Consider the following 19,309-nt stretch of genomic DNA (forward strand, 5'->3'; position numbering starts at 1 on the left):
AAGCTTTCATTTTCACATACTAATGGAAGAAAAATCTCCACTGCCTTGATTTGGATATTGAGATTGGATAGACAAGGGAAGAAAGAAGCTGCACAAATACTGCACAGGTAAATACAGCCCTAAATGCAGGGGAAATCTCTGTGTGTATGTGGGCGAGTGGACATGTGCATATGCATCAACAAACATGTATCAACAGACTAGAATTTCCCAGGCTGCTGTAAGTCGATGTGGCAATAGATTGTGAGGGAACGGTATCCATAATACCCTTCACTGCCTGTGAATAGGTGTTTCCAATTTTCACTGTCACATAGCAGCCAGTACTGGGTAGCCACAGAAGACAGTAAATGATGCCTTTGATTTTTTTTTTCTTGGCTATAATAATCTGGGAGTAAACAACCATTTGTTCCGCTTTCTTTTCCAGTCTAAAGGCAGCCACAGACCTATCGATAAAGGAGGAAGCTCTCAAGTGGCTCAGGCAGGTGCAGCTTGTGGACTGTGTATAGACAGGACCGACCCAGATGCCTCCTAATACACAACCGGCACAGCTGGGCAAGGCTGGCAGGACCTGGGGGCGAGAGATAAAAGGAAAGAATAAGCACCCTCAAAGTATGAGGTATGAGTCAAAGCAACAAACACCAGCAAGATTTTCCATTCAGACCAAGCACTACGTAGAGACTTGCTGAAGTCAGGGAGAGTTAGATACATTATTGTTCGTATATAAGCTGTTTTATCAGTGTTGGTTCAGCAATTTGAAAACTGTAAGCACTGAACACCTTTTCCTGTATGCACAGCTAGGCTGTTTGGCATCTTTTCTTAAGCAAACACCTAAAATACTATAAAGTGTCTGCACTGGAGAGAGAGCTCTGGAATGCATAGCCCTTGCTCAGGGTGTAAGACAGACCCCAGCAGTTTTGTGAGGATAAAGGATAAGTACAGTTAATTGTTCATATACACAGAACATGCTTTTTCCACCTACTTGTGTCTCAGCATGCACCTGCACAAGTAGTAACTGCAACTCAGCCTTTTTACATGATCACAGTCTCAGAATATTTATGTTTGTCAGTCAATCCACCAACCCTCCTCAAAACATTTCTTACTGTGTCATCTAATTTTAGTTAAGTCTGACTGATGGGAAAACTTTCGAAGAAACGTCTCAAAGATAGAAAGCCTTCAAACTTTTTTTTTTTTTCAAAAATACATTGAGGATAAAAAAATTAAAAGAAAGAAAGAAAAGCAACAGCAAAAATCCAAGACGAGAAGATGAGAAGTGTTTATGCTCTTCCCTTGTTATGTGTGAGAAGTCTTGTTAAACATCAGAGGGTCGAGTGGTTAGAAAGCTGTCAGAGGACTCATCCTGGGCAGTGGCTGGCACAGTGCTGCTGCCATGGTGTTTCCCCCACAGGGTGACCAGGAGCTGTCCCCACCACACCCCAGCAAGGATCAGGTGAAGGGCATGCCAGGCACACACCCACTGGATATGAGGCTCCCTTGCTTCTGCAACTACAAGCCTCCATGTGCAAATGCACCCTGCTAGTGAATGTGTCCCTGTCCCCCTTCACTTTCCTCTTGCCAGAGCTGCTCCAGGTGCAACCTTCACACCAGCCCAGAGGTGCTCAGTTCTTGAAACCTCTCTTGCCCTTCCACTCCAGTTTCTGTCCAAACAGTAGCAATCACAGCAGATTTAGACAAGTAATAGGTAAAGATGTGGGCTGAAAGGCCTGTACTTGTATCTTAAAGGTAAGCTTCATTATCTGCGCTTTTACTATTGGAAAATTTAGGAGCTTAAACAGACGGATAATATCCCCTCTGCGAAGAAATTAATAGAAAAATATGGGATATATAAAAAAGAACATTTGTACTACTGTCCCTGGAAGTGAAGAAAAAAAACCTACCATCTCCTAAAGCACTTAGGAAAACAGACACATTTGATATTTCACATCACTTAATAGCTAGTGAGATGAGCAATTAAAGGGACCCATCTAAGTAACCTCGGGGGAGAAGTTAGGGGTAGAGAAACTCTTTAGCCTATGGTTCTTATTTCAAACAGAAGGACCTCAGAAAACACAGAAGTAGGGGAAAAGAGTACTTGCATGTTAAGCATAACAAAGTATCTGAAAGTGGAACCAAAGGTGAGGATGCTGAGAAAACTTCATATCTGAAAAACTAAGAGTCAGCAGGAATTGAAGTGCCCTTAGAGCCTTTCTGACTGTACGGGAGAAGAAGAAGACAAGCTGAGAGTGGAAATCAGAACGAAAGTTCGGGAAGATAAATTATTTATATTAAGGATATTTCTTTATCTATACAGACTCTGATTCACACAGGGCAATGGTAGTGGGACACTTGGCAGCACTTTGCTGCCGCAGCCTGCCACTGAGATCTGGGAAACTCAGGTATGGGGACAGAAGTAACACAAAGTGAGAAGCATTCAAACAAAATTCCTCCCAGAAGGTTTTAGACATGACAAATTAAAGTTCTGCATGAAAAGTCATGGAGAAACGGAACAGGACAGAAGAGTATTAAGCCAATGTTTCATTTCCTCCATAAAGTCCACCAGAGGGTCAGCACAAAGCCTATGTGCACCACTGACATTTGTTAATTTACCATGAAAGAGATGTTTGGAAGTGGGCCTTTTTGTGCACATCACACTTTGGTTCTTGGTGGCCTGTGAGCAGGCTCAGGAAGGTGGGAGGCTGCTTTGCATAGGGGGAGCATCATTCACCCTCTGAGTCAGAGGAGACTCAGGGGGACACAGACCAACTAACAGGGTACCAGTGAGCTGGGAAAAATGGAGATTAGAGGAAGGGGGAACTAATTCAGCAAGCCCATAGCACAGGGATACTGCTCTTGGATGCATCAAGTTCTGGCCAGATGTTGTGCAGGTGAAAATGGCACAAGAGGATCCTGATTCATTTCTGCTCAGAGGTTTTCTCCAGTAAACTGGAAAAATAATTAATTGCAGGAAAACTGGAGGTAAACAGCAAAATGCTGTGCTTGCAGCCCCATAAAACATGTGGAAGAACTGTGAAGCTGAAGAGTTGTCTGGCAAAGAGCTCTGCCTTCTCCTGGCAACAGAGGACACACTCACTCATTGAGCTATGGTGCAAGAACACTGGATTAATAAAATATTATCTATTAATAAGCTTTCATGGCACTTTTTAATCCTAGGATTCCCAGGAGGTAAATACCTATGATTTTCCTTCAGTAGACAGGAAAAGAAAGCACAGAATAACTGACTGATTTACCTGTTAAAACCATAGCACCAGGTGGCCAATCTAGCAACAAAACAGATTTCTGTGTCACGTGTTGGAGGTTTGAAGGCAGCAAAGAAAGTAAGAGAATTTATAAAGAGCATTACTTATAAAAGCAGTTAAGAAAATCTACTTCGGTAAAGGATATAAATACTGCCTTACTTAAAAAAGGAGAAGAAGAAAGGGAGCCATTACCTTCCCGAAGCAGAAGTGCCTGCTCCACTTTGCCGTGGGGCGTGGCAAGATCCAGGGCACATTTGAGGTCAGCGTTTCTGCATTTCGGGTTAGCACCATAGTCGGTCAGCAAGACAACTATCTCCACACTGGATTTCCTTGCTGCTGCATGCAGGGGGGTGTCCGATCGCTTCCCCAGGTTCACACTGGCTCCTTGGGTGAACAAGAGCTCATGGTTAGATCTGGTAGGCAGCAGGGACTGTCTGAACCTGCATCACACAGGCTGGTTTCCAGCAGTAGCCTCAATAAATGAAGGGGATGGATGGCACACAGGTCTTCCCCCATCTCTCAACAGCAGCTGTGCAGAACTCATCAGGTCAGACACTGCTCTGTAAGAGTGCTCTGGGCCACCAAACCCTGGCTGCAATGCTCAGAATTGAGCAGCTTGACCTTCAATCCAATACATGCTCAAAGCCTACCATATGCTCTTTCAAGTTGTTAATGGCAAGAAATCTAACATGGATTATGTTGATTTAATTTCCAGGGGGCAAAAAAAAAAAAAAAACAAAAACAAAACCTTTAGGTATTTCAGTGTAGTAACTCTGGAAGCACAGCAAGAAAAATGTTTGCCCCAGGCTGGCTGGGCACAGCAGGACCACACTTTGAGCAGGTGTAAGTCAGCTAATGCACACTAACAGCAAAAATTTGGGCTAGTTCGTAGCCTGTGCCTGGACCTGCAGTGATTATTCTTCCAAGTAGCTTCACTGCTGCCCTCATCATCCACTGAGGATGAGGTGAAATTAATGATTCTGATAAACTGCTATGTTAAGCAAGCGTTTATTTTGGTCAGTAATATTAGCCAGCATTTTCCGTGCTTCCTGTTATCATGCTAGAAAACTAAAAGAATTCTGTTTTCACATTCAGATAGCCTCAGGGAGGTGTCTTTAATGAAGAAGGCTTTTCACTTAGGAAATCACAATTTCTTTATCGACACAGGGGAAATTTTTAATGGCCTCAAATGAGTCTGACAGAGTCAGGCTCCCAAACAATTCTTGTGGAAATAACCCATGATGTTTTAAGTAGAGAGGCAGCTCAGAGAGACCAATGGCTTCGGCTCACACCACCATAGCTCTCCCCCAACCCCTTTTCCAGGTGTACCCAGCTCCAAAAGCTTCTTGACACATTCTGTTCTCTGGTATGTGCAGGCCATGTAGAGAGGGGTCCCATGCTGTGGGTCTTCTTGGTCAATGTCAACCTCATGGGCCAGAAGGGTCTCCATGCACTCCCTGTGACCTGTGCAGGGAAGAGCTGTCACTGAATTGCTGCAGAGCAGAACACAGCCAGACAAAACTGTGAGGCACAAGAGCTGTGAAAAAACCAAGCCTGTTTATCTGTACTGATATATAAATATATTTTTAAAATGCTTTGACATCAACAAAAGACACGTTTGTCATGTAGTTATTGTTGGCTGTGCTCACACCCAGAACATCACCTCTCTTGACTGCTTCGTGGATGGGTGAAGGCAGGTGGTTCCCCAGCTGTGCCTTGGCTCCAAATTCCAGCAGCATGTTGACACAGGCTGCACTGCCAGTGCAGCAGGCGTTGAACAGAGGAGTGACCCCATCGATGGTGACTGCATTGACCTGCAGTGGCAAGACACACTCAGGGTAATCCTGTTTGAGAGGAACGCCCTTGCAACACGCCTCCTGTGCACACCAGGAGTGCACCCGAGTGAGAGTCTTGTCTTGTGTAATTTCAATACAACTTTATGAGTTATATGTTGTGACATAACATACATATAACACTCTCCTTTAATGTTTGCCCTCTTTCCCAGATAGTGCCATAAGGCAGAAACCCTACCTGCTATGAATGCTCCTGCTGGAGCTACTAAAATATGCAATTTTTTGTTCTTTCTTATTTTTAATGTGAAGAAGTTGAGTATCTTCAAGACTGTTTAGTTCGCACCAGCCTCAAGGTGGAACATCCTCAAATGAAAATGGCTTTCCTTTTTAAATGAAAACATTTACTTTCTGTTTAATACTTTCATCCGAAAACACATTTCCAGCAAAAGAAATTTTCATAGAAACATAATCAGACAGAAAAGGAGTTGAAGGAGTTGATAATGCATGTGTGTCTGTGCGAGACAGAAATTTTCTTCCCCAACTTCTGATGTAAAGACTTGGGGAGAACCTCTATTGACATTCTCCATTGGGACAGCAGAGCTGTAAATCACAGAATCACAGAAGCACTGAATATGCTGAGTTGGAAGGGACCCATCGGGATCATGGAGTCCAACTCCTGCCTTGCACAGGACACCCAAGAATCACACCAAATCCCTGTCTATGCTCTGTTTAACTGCGTAGCAACCCCCCAGGGCCGATTTATGAAGCAAATCCACATGTCTGTCACTCTATGGCACACTGGAGAAGAGCAATGGATTATGCAAGCACATGCCAATTTGTAAAATTTCCACTGCCCTCACATCCTCCCAGTGTCATCGGGCAGGTGTGGCTGGAGCTGCTGGAGGCACTGGAAGTCTGTTGACTGTTTTGGTGCTGCTTGGTTTCTTGCCATATAAATTTTACTTGAAAACTCAGCTGACATAAAAATATGCTTATATATTTCATCCATTCCTTAATCTCTGTCATGAACATATACTCTGCCTTAGGTCCAGCTGTGGGAATTACTTTATTAGCAGATAAAATGTTTCATTGCTTCAAGCACATCCATTTTTACTTACAGGAGACTCCCAGACCTTCCCATAGAAAACCAGATGTAATTCCAGTGATCATTGCTGAGGGGGGAGGGGCAGGGTAAAGGTGTGAATTACTTTCTTCAAGGTTATTTCACATAGCATCTTTCATTCATTTTCCATCAATCGTGACTGTGTTTCACACACAAAGGCAAAACAAAATAAATAAAGGGGTTATACAAGGGGGACACAAATCTATCACCCAGGGAAACAGAACACTGTTTTGTTTTTCCACATTTCTGTCTGAGATGTCCACCTGCATCTTGGCCCTCCACATGGACAGCATGTCCAACATCCCCATTGATGTGGGGAGCATCCATTCCAGGTACCCATGTCCCCAGTGGCATCCCCAGCTCTTACCTGGGCACCATTTTCCAGCAGCACCTTGGCACAGGCCACATGGCCACCCAGGCAGGCCTCATGGAGAGCTGACACACGGTCTGTGGTCACCAGGTTCACATTGAAACCCTGCAAGGCAGGACCAGGTGTGAGGGGACAGCCCTGCCTCAACCACAGCTCCTGCAGGGCTGGCCATGGCAGGAACAGCCATGGCAGGGGTGTGTGTCCAGGGAAAGGGCTCAGGTTGGATTGGTGCTGTTCACTGATTCAGTTCTTGTCCCCACAAACCACAGCTGGTGATGGGGTTAAAGAGGGAGCAATTACAAGCTATACCTTCTATTTCCAGCTCTTTGTGATGCACTGTCAATTGCAGGAAAGACATCACATTTCTTTAACTTATAAGGGTGGCATTCCCTTCCCTATTACGTCCTGCACCAGGAGCTACAGCTGCAGAGATTCACCTTCCTGGACGAGGATATTTCTGGCACAGGTGTCTGCAGCTCAGCTGGAGCTGGCAGCTCCTTCAGTGGAGAGAAACAAGATTCCCTAGGATATGATTCATCCTGTGCTAAAGCAGTTGTTTCCAGTAGGGCAGACGAATTGTATCCCAAAACTTCTTTCATTCACTACATGGGGTACCCAGGTGTGTTTCACTCAGAGGTAATAAGTACCTGGTAAACCTATAAGAGAAATGAGTCAAATCCCACCCATGAATCAGTTCCTCTTATCTGACAATCCAGGAAATGTTTTACACTTGAAGAAAGAACAGTGATTTACAAATGCCTTATTTCAGGCTTTTCCCTAACTGACAATTACCATATCCCTGCACAAAGACAAACCAGACATATTCACAAAGGGGAAAACAGTTGTCATATGTGTTTTCCTCTGAATGCAACTAAATCTCCTGGTAATTAGAATCTTACAACCGTGTGAAAGAACAGGCCTGGAAGCAGCTCCATTCTCTGCTCGATGCCATATTTTGAAGCACAGTTGGTGTCTGCCTGACATGCTATAGACAAGGCAGCTCACGAGATGGCAGCAATGCACTTTTTGGTACACAGTACCCAATGCAATGGGCAGAAAGGAGCACCTGGGAGCAACCTCACACGGCAAAGAAGTCAGCAGTCCTGAGGCTGTGAGTATTAAAAGCACTATAAACGCTTCAGGCTAAGCATTATATGACAGAAAAACAATATTCTTCAGTCATGTGGAAATATTATTAATGTAAAAGTTGTTGGTAAAATTTCTCATGCACTACAATAGTGCTAGGGGAATACATAAAACCTTGAAAAATATAGAGATTATTCAATTTTCTAATTGTATGGTTGTTTCATACTTTGTGATCAGCATATTCCTGCCAGATTAATTTCTTCTAGAGATTCCTAATAAGGATACCTATTCTCAATCATTATCCTTATATACATACACACACACACACACACACACATATATACATATAAAACAAATAAAACTCAGTCATATCAAGTGAAAGAATAAGTGCTGATATCTTGGGAAAAACAGCAATTCCTTCCATTACAAAATGAAGAATAAGTTGTAGATCTTGTGATGGCTGTTTGCCAAACTCATTATAAACCTTGTTTTCAATGTACATGAAAAAGCAAACTCTTTTTTCAAGTATTGAAACAGGCATTGGTGAGTTCCTGAACCACTTATAATCTCCAGCACTACACCACCTGCCTGTGTCCAGCCATTCCATGTGCAGCCAGAGCCTCAAGAATGGTGCTGCAGTAGAGACTTCTGAGTGTCCCACAGATACTCAGGTACAGTCCCACACTTCATTGCAGGCTAGTAGTGTAACAATATTGGAAGGAAAGAGCAATGATTTTGCTGCTCCATGAACAACTTCATACCTACATTTATCAGTCTGTGGTGATTCAGCTCCAGTTCAGGCTCTACAGACATTGCTGCCTTGATCTCTTTTCATCAACAAGGACCTTCATCTTTTACTCCCAAAATCAAAGGTCTTAGGAAAAGGAGAAGGGGTGGATTAACTAAATTATATAACCACACCATTGGGTACTTCCTCAGTGTGTGACCATGAACAGTGCATAACCAGGTCATCTGCTAAATAACCACAACACGGGGTGCTCCTCAAAGCAAGTGGTGTAAGGTCAACATAAATGGAGACAGAGGGGTCAGAAAACCATCAAATCCCTAAATTAATAAAGCCTCTTTCTTTTTTTTATCTCTAACCTCCATCACTTCCTTTTCCATATAAAACACTTTATGTCAGCGGGTGAAGGAAAGAGGGATCTGAAAATGGGAGGGCAAATGGTGTCTGTAAGCAGCATCTTTTTTTAGCTGCAGCTATGCCTCAAGAGATGTCTGGAGAGGAGGCTTTCACACTGGCAGCTCCACTCCTTGAAGATGTTGTCCATTAGAGCTGTGGCGTCTGGTAGAAATTATTTACCTTGACTATAGAAAGTCTGACAGCCACATCAAAAGCTTTACACTCAGGGAATTAATTTCCCTGCAGTTGTCTTAGGGGCAAGGGGCAGGAGGGGGACAGTTACCTAATTGTGCTAGATGAGGATACTGAGTTTAAGCAAAGATGGTAAGGAAAATGATTGGCAGAGCACAAACCATAATCTATCTCTTTTCATACCCAGTTTCTTTTCCTTCTCATGCATTCTCTCCTCCTCTCTTCCTTTTGCCTGAGCTCTCAGTTCCTTTTGGAGCAGAGGGTTGCAGGCTGACTTTATAAAAGGCAAGATTCACTTTTACAGCTTTTTACTGTTTGGCTTTGTTTTCTTTTTTTAAATAGCATACGTATATCTATTTATTATCACTATTCTCAAGCCTAGTTGCATGGTTCATCATTGAGAAAAAGCACAAGGATCATTGTTCATTATACAGCAAACTGCAAGCTGTGATAGTCCTGTGATAGACAGGCTTGTCCCCAGCTTCTTAGCTGAGCAAACTATTACATTCCCAGAGGGGTTTGTGTTGATATATTTATTCATACAGCCGTATTTCTTATGCCCTGTTGCAGTCTATTACCAGCTCACCAGCCTATAAATGCAAATCGTGTGAAACCACCTTTCTTCCCAGCCTTTTCTTTACCTGAGGGCTTTTACCTGTGCAATCAAGGTTTTCAGAGAGAGAAGGCGTCCCTGGAAGGCAGCATCATGAAGAGGGGATCGGTCTGCCCAGCTGCCTGAAACAGCAAATGCGTGGAAGCTAATTCAGGTATGCAGAAAAAGCAGATCTTGGGAGGAGAGGGGAAGCACAGCCACGTGTAAACGCAGATCAGGACTGAAATCAATGTGGGCACAGCAGTGAAACTGCTTGATGCATTAATTTCAGCAGAGCAGTGGAGGGGTCAGCAATCCTGAGAAAGCTGGCTGCTCACTAAGGGACCTAAATGAAAGCTTCTTGGCAGAACTTTAAAAAGAGCAGCTAAAAACATGTTTCAGCAAAGATCACGAGTTTAATGCTACTGGGTCTCACAGGGAGACTTCAGAACCTGGCAATTCTCCTACTCAAAACCGTATCAGCCTCCACCTTTCCTTGGGAGCTCTTGTCCCAAATTGCATCCCAGCTTCTCTGACTCTTTGTTAAGAGCCTCATAGCAGGGCTGACTTGTCCATCAAATGAATTCTGGCATGTCCTTGACAGTTTTATTTCCTGAACTGACAATTTCATAAATAACATCCTCCCTCTCAGACTATCATGTAACAGGTTTAATAATTCTCTTCACTGAAATGTGTTAGAAAATACATGGAAAAACAAATTCTGCCTGAAGGCTTTACTTTTCTTCTTTAATAATTTTGAGATGCTGAACTGATCAGAGTCCTTCACGTAGGCTTGCTTGCCCTTTTTCTTATCCTAATCTATTCACGTGCCAAGAAAAATAATTCTTTAACCTAGCTACTACCTACAGGCATGGACATTCAGCTCAGGTTAAACCCCTGCCACTCAAGTAGAGAGCAAATTTACTTGTCCTATATTAAAATTTATAACCATAATGTGTCATAAGTATTTCTCCAAAGGCCAGCTGTATTTCCAGTGCCACAGGACAGAAGCAATACCAGTGTTTGCATTCATGCTCCGTTGTACAGCAAACCCATGGGCACCGTATTTGAAACCCTTGTCCTGTTTAATTTTTTCAGCTATGCTGCACACCAGAAAGAATGGAAAGGGCAATTTATCTCCATTTCAAATGCTACCCTAGGCAGGGAGAAACCAGTGACAGGCGTGGACACATCCATAGGGACTTGAGGCCAAGGACACAGCAGAGGTTTTACCCCTGGCCAAAGGAGTCTCCTTTTTGTTACCCAAGGACCAGGATGCACTTCAGCTATTGGAGTTATAATTTTAACTATAATTATTGCTTTTGTTTCCATTTATTTATGTAGCACTTCCTGGACTCCTAAGGCAGGAAACTGGCATGGAAAGTCCAGCTGGCACAATATATGGCAAGGCTCTGAATGACACATCAGTCAAAATTATGGAAACAGGAACCGAGCAGGGACCAAGAAATGTCTCCCTGAAAACATCCCAAATACCCACCCATCATGCTGGTGAAGGCAAGCTGGGTTCAGAAAGTCAGAAGACATTGCAATTGTCAGAGCCCAGAGCCCTTATACAGCAAGAAGATTCAGGAGTTATTCAAACAGAGCTCCAGGGCCTTATTTAACCTTTAATGCAGAGTATAACACGTGTTCTCACATGCATTTGCAGGGCATTTCCAATGCATGTGTACGCACACACAGCCTCAGGACAACACACACTGCTGCACACCACTACCTACCTCCCTGAAACGTGTGGCAAATATAGTTCCCATATGGGGCACATCTCCCCTTCTCAGCTGGGAGCGACATGACTGGGAATGCTCTTTTTAAATGCCTACACAGGAATTACCCAGCCCTGCTGCTGCTGCTGCTGCTGGGCTACTTCAGTGCAAAGAGAAAAGGTTGTGAAGCTCTGACTGAAACATGATCTAGTGCCCCAACAACAACACCACGTGATCTTACATTTTGTAAGATTATCCTTGATGGCTTTCTGCAAATGGAAACTTGCAGATAAAAATATGTTATGGCCTGCTGAATTTCAAGGCACCTCATAAGATCCTGCTTGAAGCAAAAACTGCTGTTCACCACGTATCAGACTATGATTGCTTGGAAAGAAAAAAATGACAGTAATAAATTATTGGAATTATATTCTAGAGAATAAAAAAATAAATTAATAACCAAGCTACATATACAGGCTTCATAAAAGGCTTGGTCAAAAATGCTTGGCAGGAGTATTTCTCTTGTCCAGATGTTAATCTCCCTGCTTTGGGTGGCCATCCCAGACCACCTGTGTTCTGATGCATTCCTGTGCCTGTTCATGATGGCACAATCAGGAAGCAAGTGGCCAGCGAATGAGTCACATAGAAATGTGTGGTGTCACAATGCTGATAAGAATCTTCAGCTAGGAAAATAAGCCCTCATTAGCAGTAAATTGAAAATACTGTGTCATTTTAATTAGTGGAATTAACAGGAATGCAAACACACGCCTATTCATTATTATGGCAGTGATGTGAATGACGAAAATCACTAGAAAAAAACCTGAAAACATGAACTACTAAGTAACCGAGGAAATACAACATACTCTTGTGCTTTGTATTTTTCAGGACTATTTTAGCTGCATTCATTTTATCATCTGATTTAACAAAACAAGGATTCTTGGCTTGGATTTATAAAGTCATTAGTTACATCCTCCTAGCATCTCCTTTCAGAAAATCAATGTGCTAAAACTTTTCCCTAAACATTCTCTGGCAGTAGAACTGGATGTTTAGTAAAACCATCTGTAACCACTGATAAAGAACACCTTGCATCTGAGAAAATATTTTTATTTACCCTAGGGCCTTGAGCAAATGTTGTCCTCATTCTAGCTGGGTAATTGTCAGAGTCTCATATTTTGCACACCTAAATCATGCCAACACCTACAGACACTGCAAAGACCCCAGAAATGGGAAGCACTTCAGGTTAAAACATTTACCCATGCATTTAGCAAAAAATCCCTCATTTCATGACAACTCGCCGATTTAAATCCTCAAGTTATAAAAATGTGGCAAATAAACATTTAAATGTTAGAAAGTCCATGTTTTTACTTTACCTGGGACTATTCCATAGATCTCTTCTGCTATCCTGGCAGCTTCTTTTCTGTTGCCTTTAACAATATAGAAATGGGTCAGCAAAGCCAAGGAAATCTTAATTAAAAGCTTGAAGCAAAACAAAGCAAAAATAGCAAAGTAAATGTTAGTGAAAGAATGGAGTATAGTAGTGCCCTCCATTTTGGTTTGCTCTTTGGATAGTTTCTCAGGTTGGCCAAGTTGCACTGGGCTATTCTTGGTATCATATGTCATCTATTTTAAACCCTTCAGGACCTGCTGTTCCTGTTACCAAAAATACATCCTGATTTTATCTGGTATGAGGTACTTTATACTAATTAACAATATCAAGGATAAGGTTTTTTGAACATCTCTGCATAGAGAAAACAAATGAAAAAATTGTTTCCAAACCTACATAAATGAGAATTAATTTTCAGACAGATGCTCTCTGTACCACCTGAAAATCTGTACATTCACATTAGATTTATTCTTCGAGGTAGCAGCTCCATTTACAAAGACTGTATAGATAAAGTTGCAGAAAGTTTTCAGAGGTGCTGCAAAAAGAACAATTTTCTGTATTTTCCACCTTGAGAACAGGCCTTGCTGGTACTCAGATACAGAACAAATGCAAACATGTCAAAGAAAAGCATTATCATGAAGAATTTGAAATAAACCCACATGGCCAAAGCCAGGGCAAAGAACTCAAAGTTATTCTAGGAGGAGAAAAATACATTGAAATTGCAGAAAAAGAAACATATGATAACATGTTAGTTTTTTTTTTCCATTACTCAGGGATAAAGAATGGTGTCTATTGATATCTCTTGCAAACAGCATTCTCTGTTTTGGAAATATTTTTACATTATCCTCCATTGATTCAAAGGTGTAATATTTGAAAGTGAACATGATGCACCCTTTCTTTAACTGTCCTTTTTACTTTCTGAAGGCACATGCCTTCCATACAGAACAAAGGTTTTTTCTTCTCTATGTATTTATTTGAATCTATGCAGAACACTCCATCTCTTTTTATTTCAAACTTCTATTTATTCCTATTTTCCTATATGTACCACAGGAGGAGGTTTTATTTCTTACTTGATTCCCCTTTTGCCCAGGTTCTCTTAGCCTTCAATTCCATCATCTGTTAAGGAAAAGAGCAGGATAATTCCTCTCTTAGAGATCCCAAAGTGATGATGATATGCACACAGAAATTATACAGTAAATTATTTCTCTGGGCATTTTAGATGTAATTTCTTTTGGTTTATTGCAATACAGTTGGTTTTTAATACCTTGCTGTCTCCAGTGCTCAGCCCTCCCAGGTGCACTAAAATGCTATATAAAATATGTGCAGAGATAAAACATTCCAAGCAATTTTCTCAAGTGAACCAATTTTTCTAAAATTCTGAATTATTATATTCTTACATAACTCCTTAAAAAATGCATTACATCTACCTTTCCTTACACAGTAATATGATATACCTGTAGAAATTATAATACTTATGAATCCAAAAAGAGGAAAATTTCTTCTTTTTAATCACTTTAATACAGTTTGCCACAGGACAAAACAGCTGAACATAAGGATTACAGGACAAGAGAAGTTCAGTTAAGGAATCACAGAAAAACATATTTGTTTATTAGCAGTTAATTTTGCTCAGCTGAGAAACAAAGAGGAAAAATTAACAAACAAAGGTGGACCAAAAAAAGGAATGGTCAGCCCAGAAAAATTTGATAAACATTCCTCCTGAAGCCAGAGGTATAGTAAAAGCTGTACAGAACAAAACGTAGGATGCAGAGAAAAAGAACACATAAAAAATATTAAGACCTTTACAAAGTAAAATCAGCCTAAATGATGAAATCTTTCTCATTTAGGATTTACAAAACTGACTCTCAACAGGACATAAGCAAGAAGGAAGAGCACTTTTTAAGAGAAAAAACCAGAAAACTGGCTTTGCAAAGGAGATTGATTGGATTTTCATAATCAGCCCACTAGATGGTATGTAGAATAGTACATGTCCATAAAACTCAGAAAAATGGAAGAAGCTGAAAAATCAGGTGATTTCCACTGAAATTCTCTTATCCCTAATGGAATTAGGGATACCAAATACCAAAGAGCTCTCCGAGTTCTCTAGAGCACCTTGAGAAAGTTTGACCACTTGGAAGCAAATCACTGGAACATGACTCTCCCAGAAGGACTAACTCTATTTGTGTAGCAACAAAATCACCCTCCTGGCTTCAGAATAAGACAATAAAAGATTTTCAGTTAAATTATTGAGTGAGTCATTTGAGAACAACTTGTGTAATCTCTTAATCTGCTCTTTGTGTTCAAGAGCACTAGGAAAATTACTGCAAAGGATGTAAAAGAAAATCATTAGGAAGACATCAGAACAGCAGGGTGGAAAAGTATGAACACTGGTGAAGGTGGTAGCCAGGCAAACCACAAGTAGTTTGGGTGTGATCACTCAGAAATCTCTGGTATTTTTGAAACTAGAGAGATGAGCAACACTGTGTAGGCATGAGAACAGGAAGAACACAAGAGCAGTGACAGTGCAGACACAGGATTGTCATCATTCCTCCCTTGCTCTTTTGAGAGTCGTTGCTGAGCTGAACGAGGTGGATTATGCAACTCCATTGATAGACATGAGTGAACAAGTCAGCCCCCTGCAGAAAAACACACCTCACTGAGAATTTCTGCAAGATGCCCAAATGACTCTATGAACCACTCTCCCTTAACTCTAGGATAATTACTAAACTGTTAAATCAAAATATCTAAAAAATATATTAATCCTTCCAAAGTAATTGTAATGAGATGATAAATAGAAGAGGTTTAGCTCCAAAAAACTGGAAAGATAGTGTTTATATGTGCTTAGTTTACAAACATGCAAGGAATAAGCATAAAAAAAGAGGCAATCCAGCTTAGAAAACAACTCATTTTCAGTAAGTTTCACCTTAACTTTATCCAACTTTTAGGGAGAAATATCAGATATGACCCGAAGAATTTGGAAATAAAAATTCGAGGGATCCTCATCTCAAAGAACTTAAAAGAGGTATTGGTCTATTCTTACGTTACACACACTTTGAACTACAGCAGTGTATTTCTAATGTATGCAGTTGGGATTAGAATATCAAATGTATTCAATCAAAGTAGGGCAGCTGGGGAAAAAAGGAGTCAGGAACACTCAAGCAGAAGAGATAAGAACAGAGACGACCATCCAGAGCCTGGCTACTCCTTTTGTATCAGTTTGATCCAACAAATGACACTTCCCATACAGGCCTTGCCTTATTTGCACCCTTAGGTCAGCAGACTTACAACACTCCTGCTTTTAAAGAGATGTGGAGTGACTCACTGGTTTGATCTCCAGCCAAGGTGACATTCATCTCACCTATCTGCCACCCATCACACCGGGTAGGGTCTGGTCATTGAAACTCCTGCTGCTGCCTGGGCAGGAAGACAGCAAATTCCAGCAGCAGCCAGTGCCTGTGTTCCCAGGGGATGCACCAGTCCCTGCTGCTTAAACAGTTTGAAGAACCAACATGTACAAGAAAACCAGACAGGCACAGTTAATGTTCGATGAATCCTGCACAAATACCATCCCCAGAGTTATGACAGTGTTGAAGCATATCAGGATCTGAAAACAACCTAATCTACCTGCTTAGGTTTATAAAAAAAAATTATAATTTTGGTAAAATTATAAATTCAGATGCATAATGATGTCCTGCCTTTAGTTTTGTTCCCTTAAAAAATATCCACCTGTTATGTATGTCAATGCTCAAGTCATTAGGGAAAACTCTGGAAGTCAACATACTACTAAGTGTGCACACCAAATATCATGAGAGTAGTTTGTTTTTTTAATGATAGCAATTAAACACTAAAATACTGAAATAGTTCTAATTTTAAAAAATCAAAATATTAAACTATTTTGAGCTTGATTATTCTTTTATCTATTTACAAAAAGGAGAAAGCACTGGAATGACTTTTACAATTAATTTTTAATAGTCTAAGCATATATAAAAAAGTGGAGTGAAATAAAATAGTGAAGAGAAATAAATATCAAAAGGGGAAAAATACCAAGAGATGCAAAAAATCTTGACCACAAAGTAAGTAAATTACAGTATTTACCTTCTTACACATCTATCCACACCCACTCACAGTCTAAAAGACTAATCTTATATCCATACTTTACTTGATGCTTGTATGGTGTATTGTACGGCTTAACCAACAATTTTCAATTATCAACACCTTAATTCAGTGTCTGCACATGATGTATGGGAAACAACGTTTCCCCTTGTGCATGGGGATGAAATTTCATTGCAGTTTGGAGGGGACCTCCTATACAGGTCCTCCTGCTCCTCCACCAGAAGCTCTGCTCTGTGCAAGACGTTGCTTAATTAATGTTATTCTCTCTTTGCTAACATTTCCCCACTATTTCACAACAATAAAATGCTACCTACAAGCACAATTTAAGCATTTAATCTTTTTAACAAGTTACTTTATTAATTTCTAACCACACTCATCTCAGTAATTTGTTTTTATATTCTGCTTATTTTATGTAACCTTTTTCATGCTACCCACTGCTGTTTTGTAAAACTGAAAATGTTTCTGTGGCATCACCCTTTATTCCACTGCACAATGCCAGTGAGCAAATCATTCCCAGAGAGTTCTGCATATTACAAGTGGTGTTATCTGAGAAACCAGCTATGGGTTGACCATATTAACTTAACCAGCTATGGGTTAAGTTTGAATAGCAGCTTATAAAGAAAGATTATTATTAAAAAAATTTCTCATAAGAACTCAACCAACCAGTGGTGGAAAGCAGCATTATGCTTTATAGTTCTGGGTTTTCTAATTATATGTTCCCACATAGCAATGAAATGTATCCATTCTTTATGGAAAGGTAAATAAACCTCTAGATAAACTCTATATTGGTTTTGTAAACAGGATCATAACAAGGTTTTATTATGTCATTCATAAGTACACGATGTTCCACCAAAAAAAAAAAAAAAAGTATTTTGAATAGATACACACAATCCTTTCAATTAGTGTCTGTAGATGCTGCAGGAAACCAAACAGAAATAAAAGAGAACAAACAAAATATTACTAAAAATACATACAGACATATACATATATGTATATATATATAACATTTCCCTGGAGTGACAATCAGTATTTTCAAAAGGTTAGAAATCTGAATTCTTGAATAATATATAAAAAAAGGAATAACTTAGAAAAGTAAAATATTAGCTTAATTTTAACCATTTATCCTTAAACATTGTGGCACCATTTTGGATGACTTTCACTTTTAATGCAGAGCTTGAAAAACTCAAACTGTAATATTACACACTGTATGTTACATATCAAAGGTTAAAAATCCTAGTAAAACAAAATAGACTTTTTATACTGCAATTATTTGCATTATCTCTGTGTTTCATGAAAATACGTTCAATGAAATTATAAAATGTTTGTGTAATTACATCTCTACCCAAACAACATTAATTACGGCAGAAGTAATGTGTTGAATACTACCCTTCAAGGATCTGGAAACAGTATTTTCATATTGCACAGTTTTAATATTAACACAGTGTCCAACAGCACAAAATACTCCAGTCATAAAATAGTAAGCTTGTCATCATGGGTGATGCTTGAAAAATAATTTAACCCGGTGTATGAAACAAGGGGCAATTTCAGAGGTGGCTGACACAAATGAAATAAACACCTCTTCTCACACACATTGGCACAATGCTGTGCTGCCTCTTGCCCCACGTACCCATCACTCAGGACTCCTTACAGATGCTCCTTCTCTCTCTCTCTCTGTCTCTCCATGAAAAGCACAGCCACTGGTTACTTCCTCTTAAGGGATACCCTCCCAAGATTTCACATGCAGAACCTGCCAGCTGGTGTCTCTGATGTGGAGGAGGTGAAATCATTCACCCTGAATGCTGTCCCTCCCAGAGATGGACTGAAATGCCACTTTGGTTATAAGTAAGGGGAAGGAGAAACAGAAGTGGGAGGAAAAAGGGATGGGTGAGTGGGAGGTGGGAGAGAGCAAGTAAGCACAAGTGTGCTTGGTAAGCCCTTCACAGTTTTTGCTCTCTCATGCAGGTGTTACTTCACACTTTGGCACAGTCTGCTGGAAGTTTTCAGGCCTGAGATGTTTCTGAAGGCTGTATTATCTCTAGAGAATACTATTTCTTACCCTATGTATCAAAAAACAAAAACAAAAGCGCTGTAAGTTTTGTCACTTTTCACACATGTAAGAGAACAGGACAAATTTAGCACCTCTGAAAAAATCAGAAAATCATTATGGAATTGTGATTTTGCAACCAGACGAGCACCTCCGACTAAGGAAAAAACTTCAAAATAATAACGCTATTCAAGCAAAACAGTCACTGGGACACAACTGCTAGAACTAAGTCTCTGAAATTCATATGCTAATGGACTTGATGACTAATTTCAAGTGCTATTTTCATCTTAGGAGAAACAAGGTGTATTTTGTTGAGTTTTTAATTATTTTGAAAGAGGTCTTAAAATAAAAATCACTGTAAATAGCAGAGATTAGCAGGAACTAAAGTAAGCTAATAATTTTTGTATTTTGTTTTCCCAAACACCTTAAGTCCCTTTCTGCAATGTTCAAGTTATCAAGAAAAATCTTGTATTTTTGTTTCCAAGGCTTCTGACATATATAAAAA

General features: G+C 40.3%; 1 protein-coding gene across 2 annotated transcripts; it reads right to left on the reverse strand.

Annotated features, from left to right (window-relative positions):
• Positions 1-440: 440 nt before the first annotated feature.
• On the reverse strand, positions 441-12,886 carry ASB11 (ankyrin repeat and SOCS box containing 11). Of its 2 annotated transcripts, none has more exons than XM_062515127.1 (7): positions 12,637-12,886; positions 9,612-9,691; positions 6,535-6,642; positions 4,915-5,065; positions 4,581-4,715; positions 3,444-3,635; positions 441-565 (listed from the first exon to the last, which is right to left on the reverse strand). In XM_062515127.1, exons 1-7 carry the CDS (start codon positions 12,884-12,886, stop codon positions 441-443), a joined length of 1,041 nt encoding a protein of 346 aa, XP_062371111.1. The 2 variants fall into 2 exon arrangements, with proteins under 2 accessions (XP_062371111.1, XP_062371112.1); XM_062515128.1 differs by having other exon boundaries at positions 6,535-6,591; positions 12,637-12,814.
• Positions 12,887-19,309: the final 6,423 nt, after the last annotated feature.

Source organism: Cinclus cinclus, chromosome 2 (genome assembly GCF_963662255.1).
Source record: "Cinclus cinclus chromosome 2, bCinCin1.1, whole genome shotgun sequence".
Lineage (NCBI taxonomy): Eukaryota > Metazoa > Chordata > Aves > Passeriformes > Cinclidae > Cinclus > Cinclus cinclus.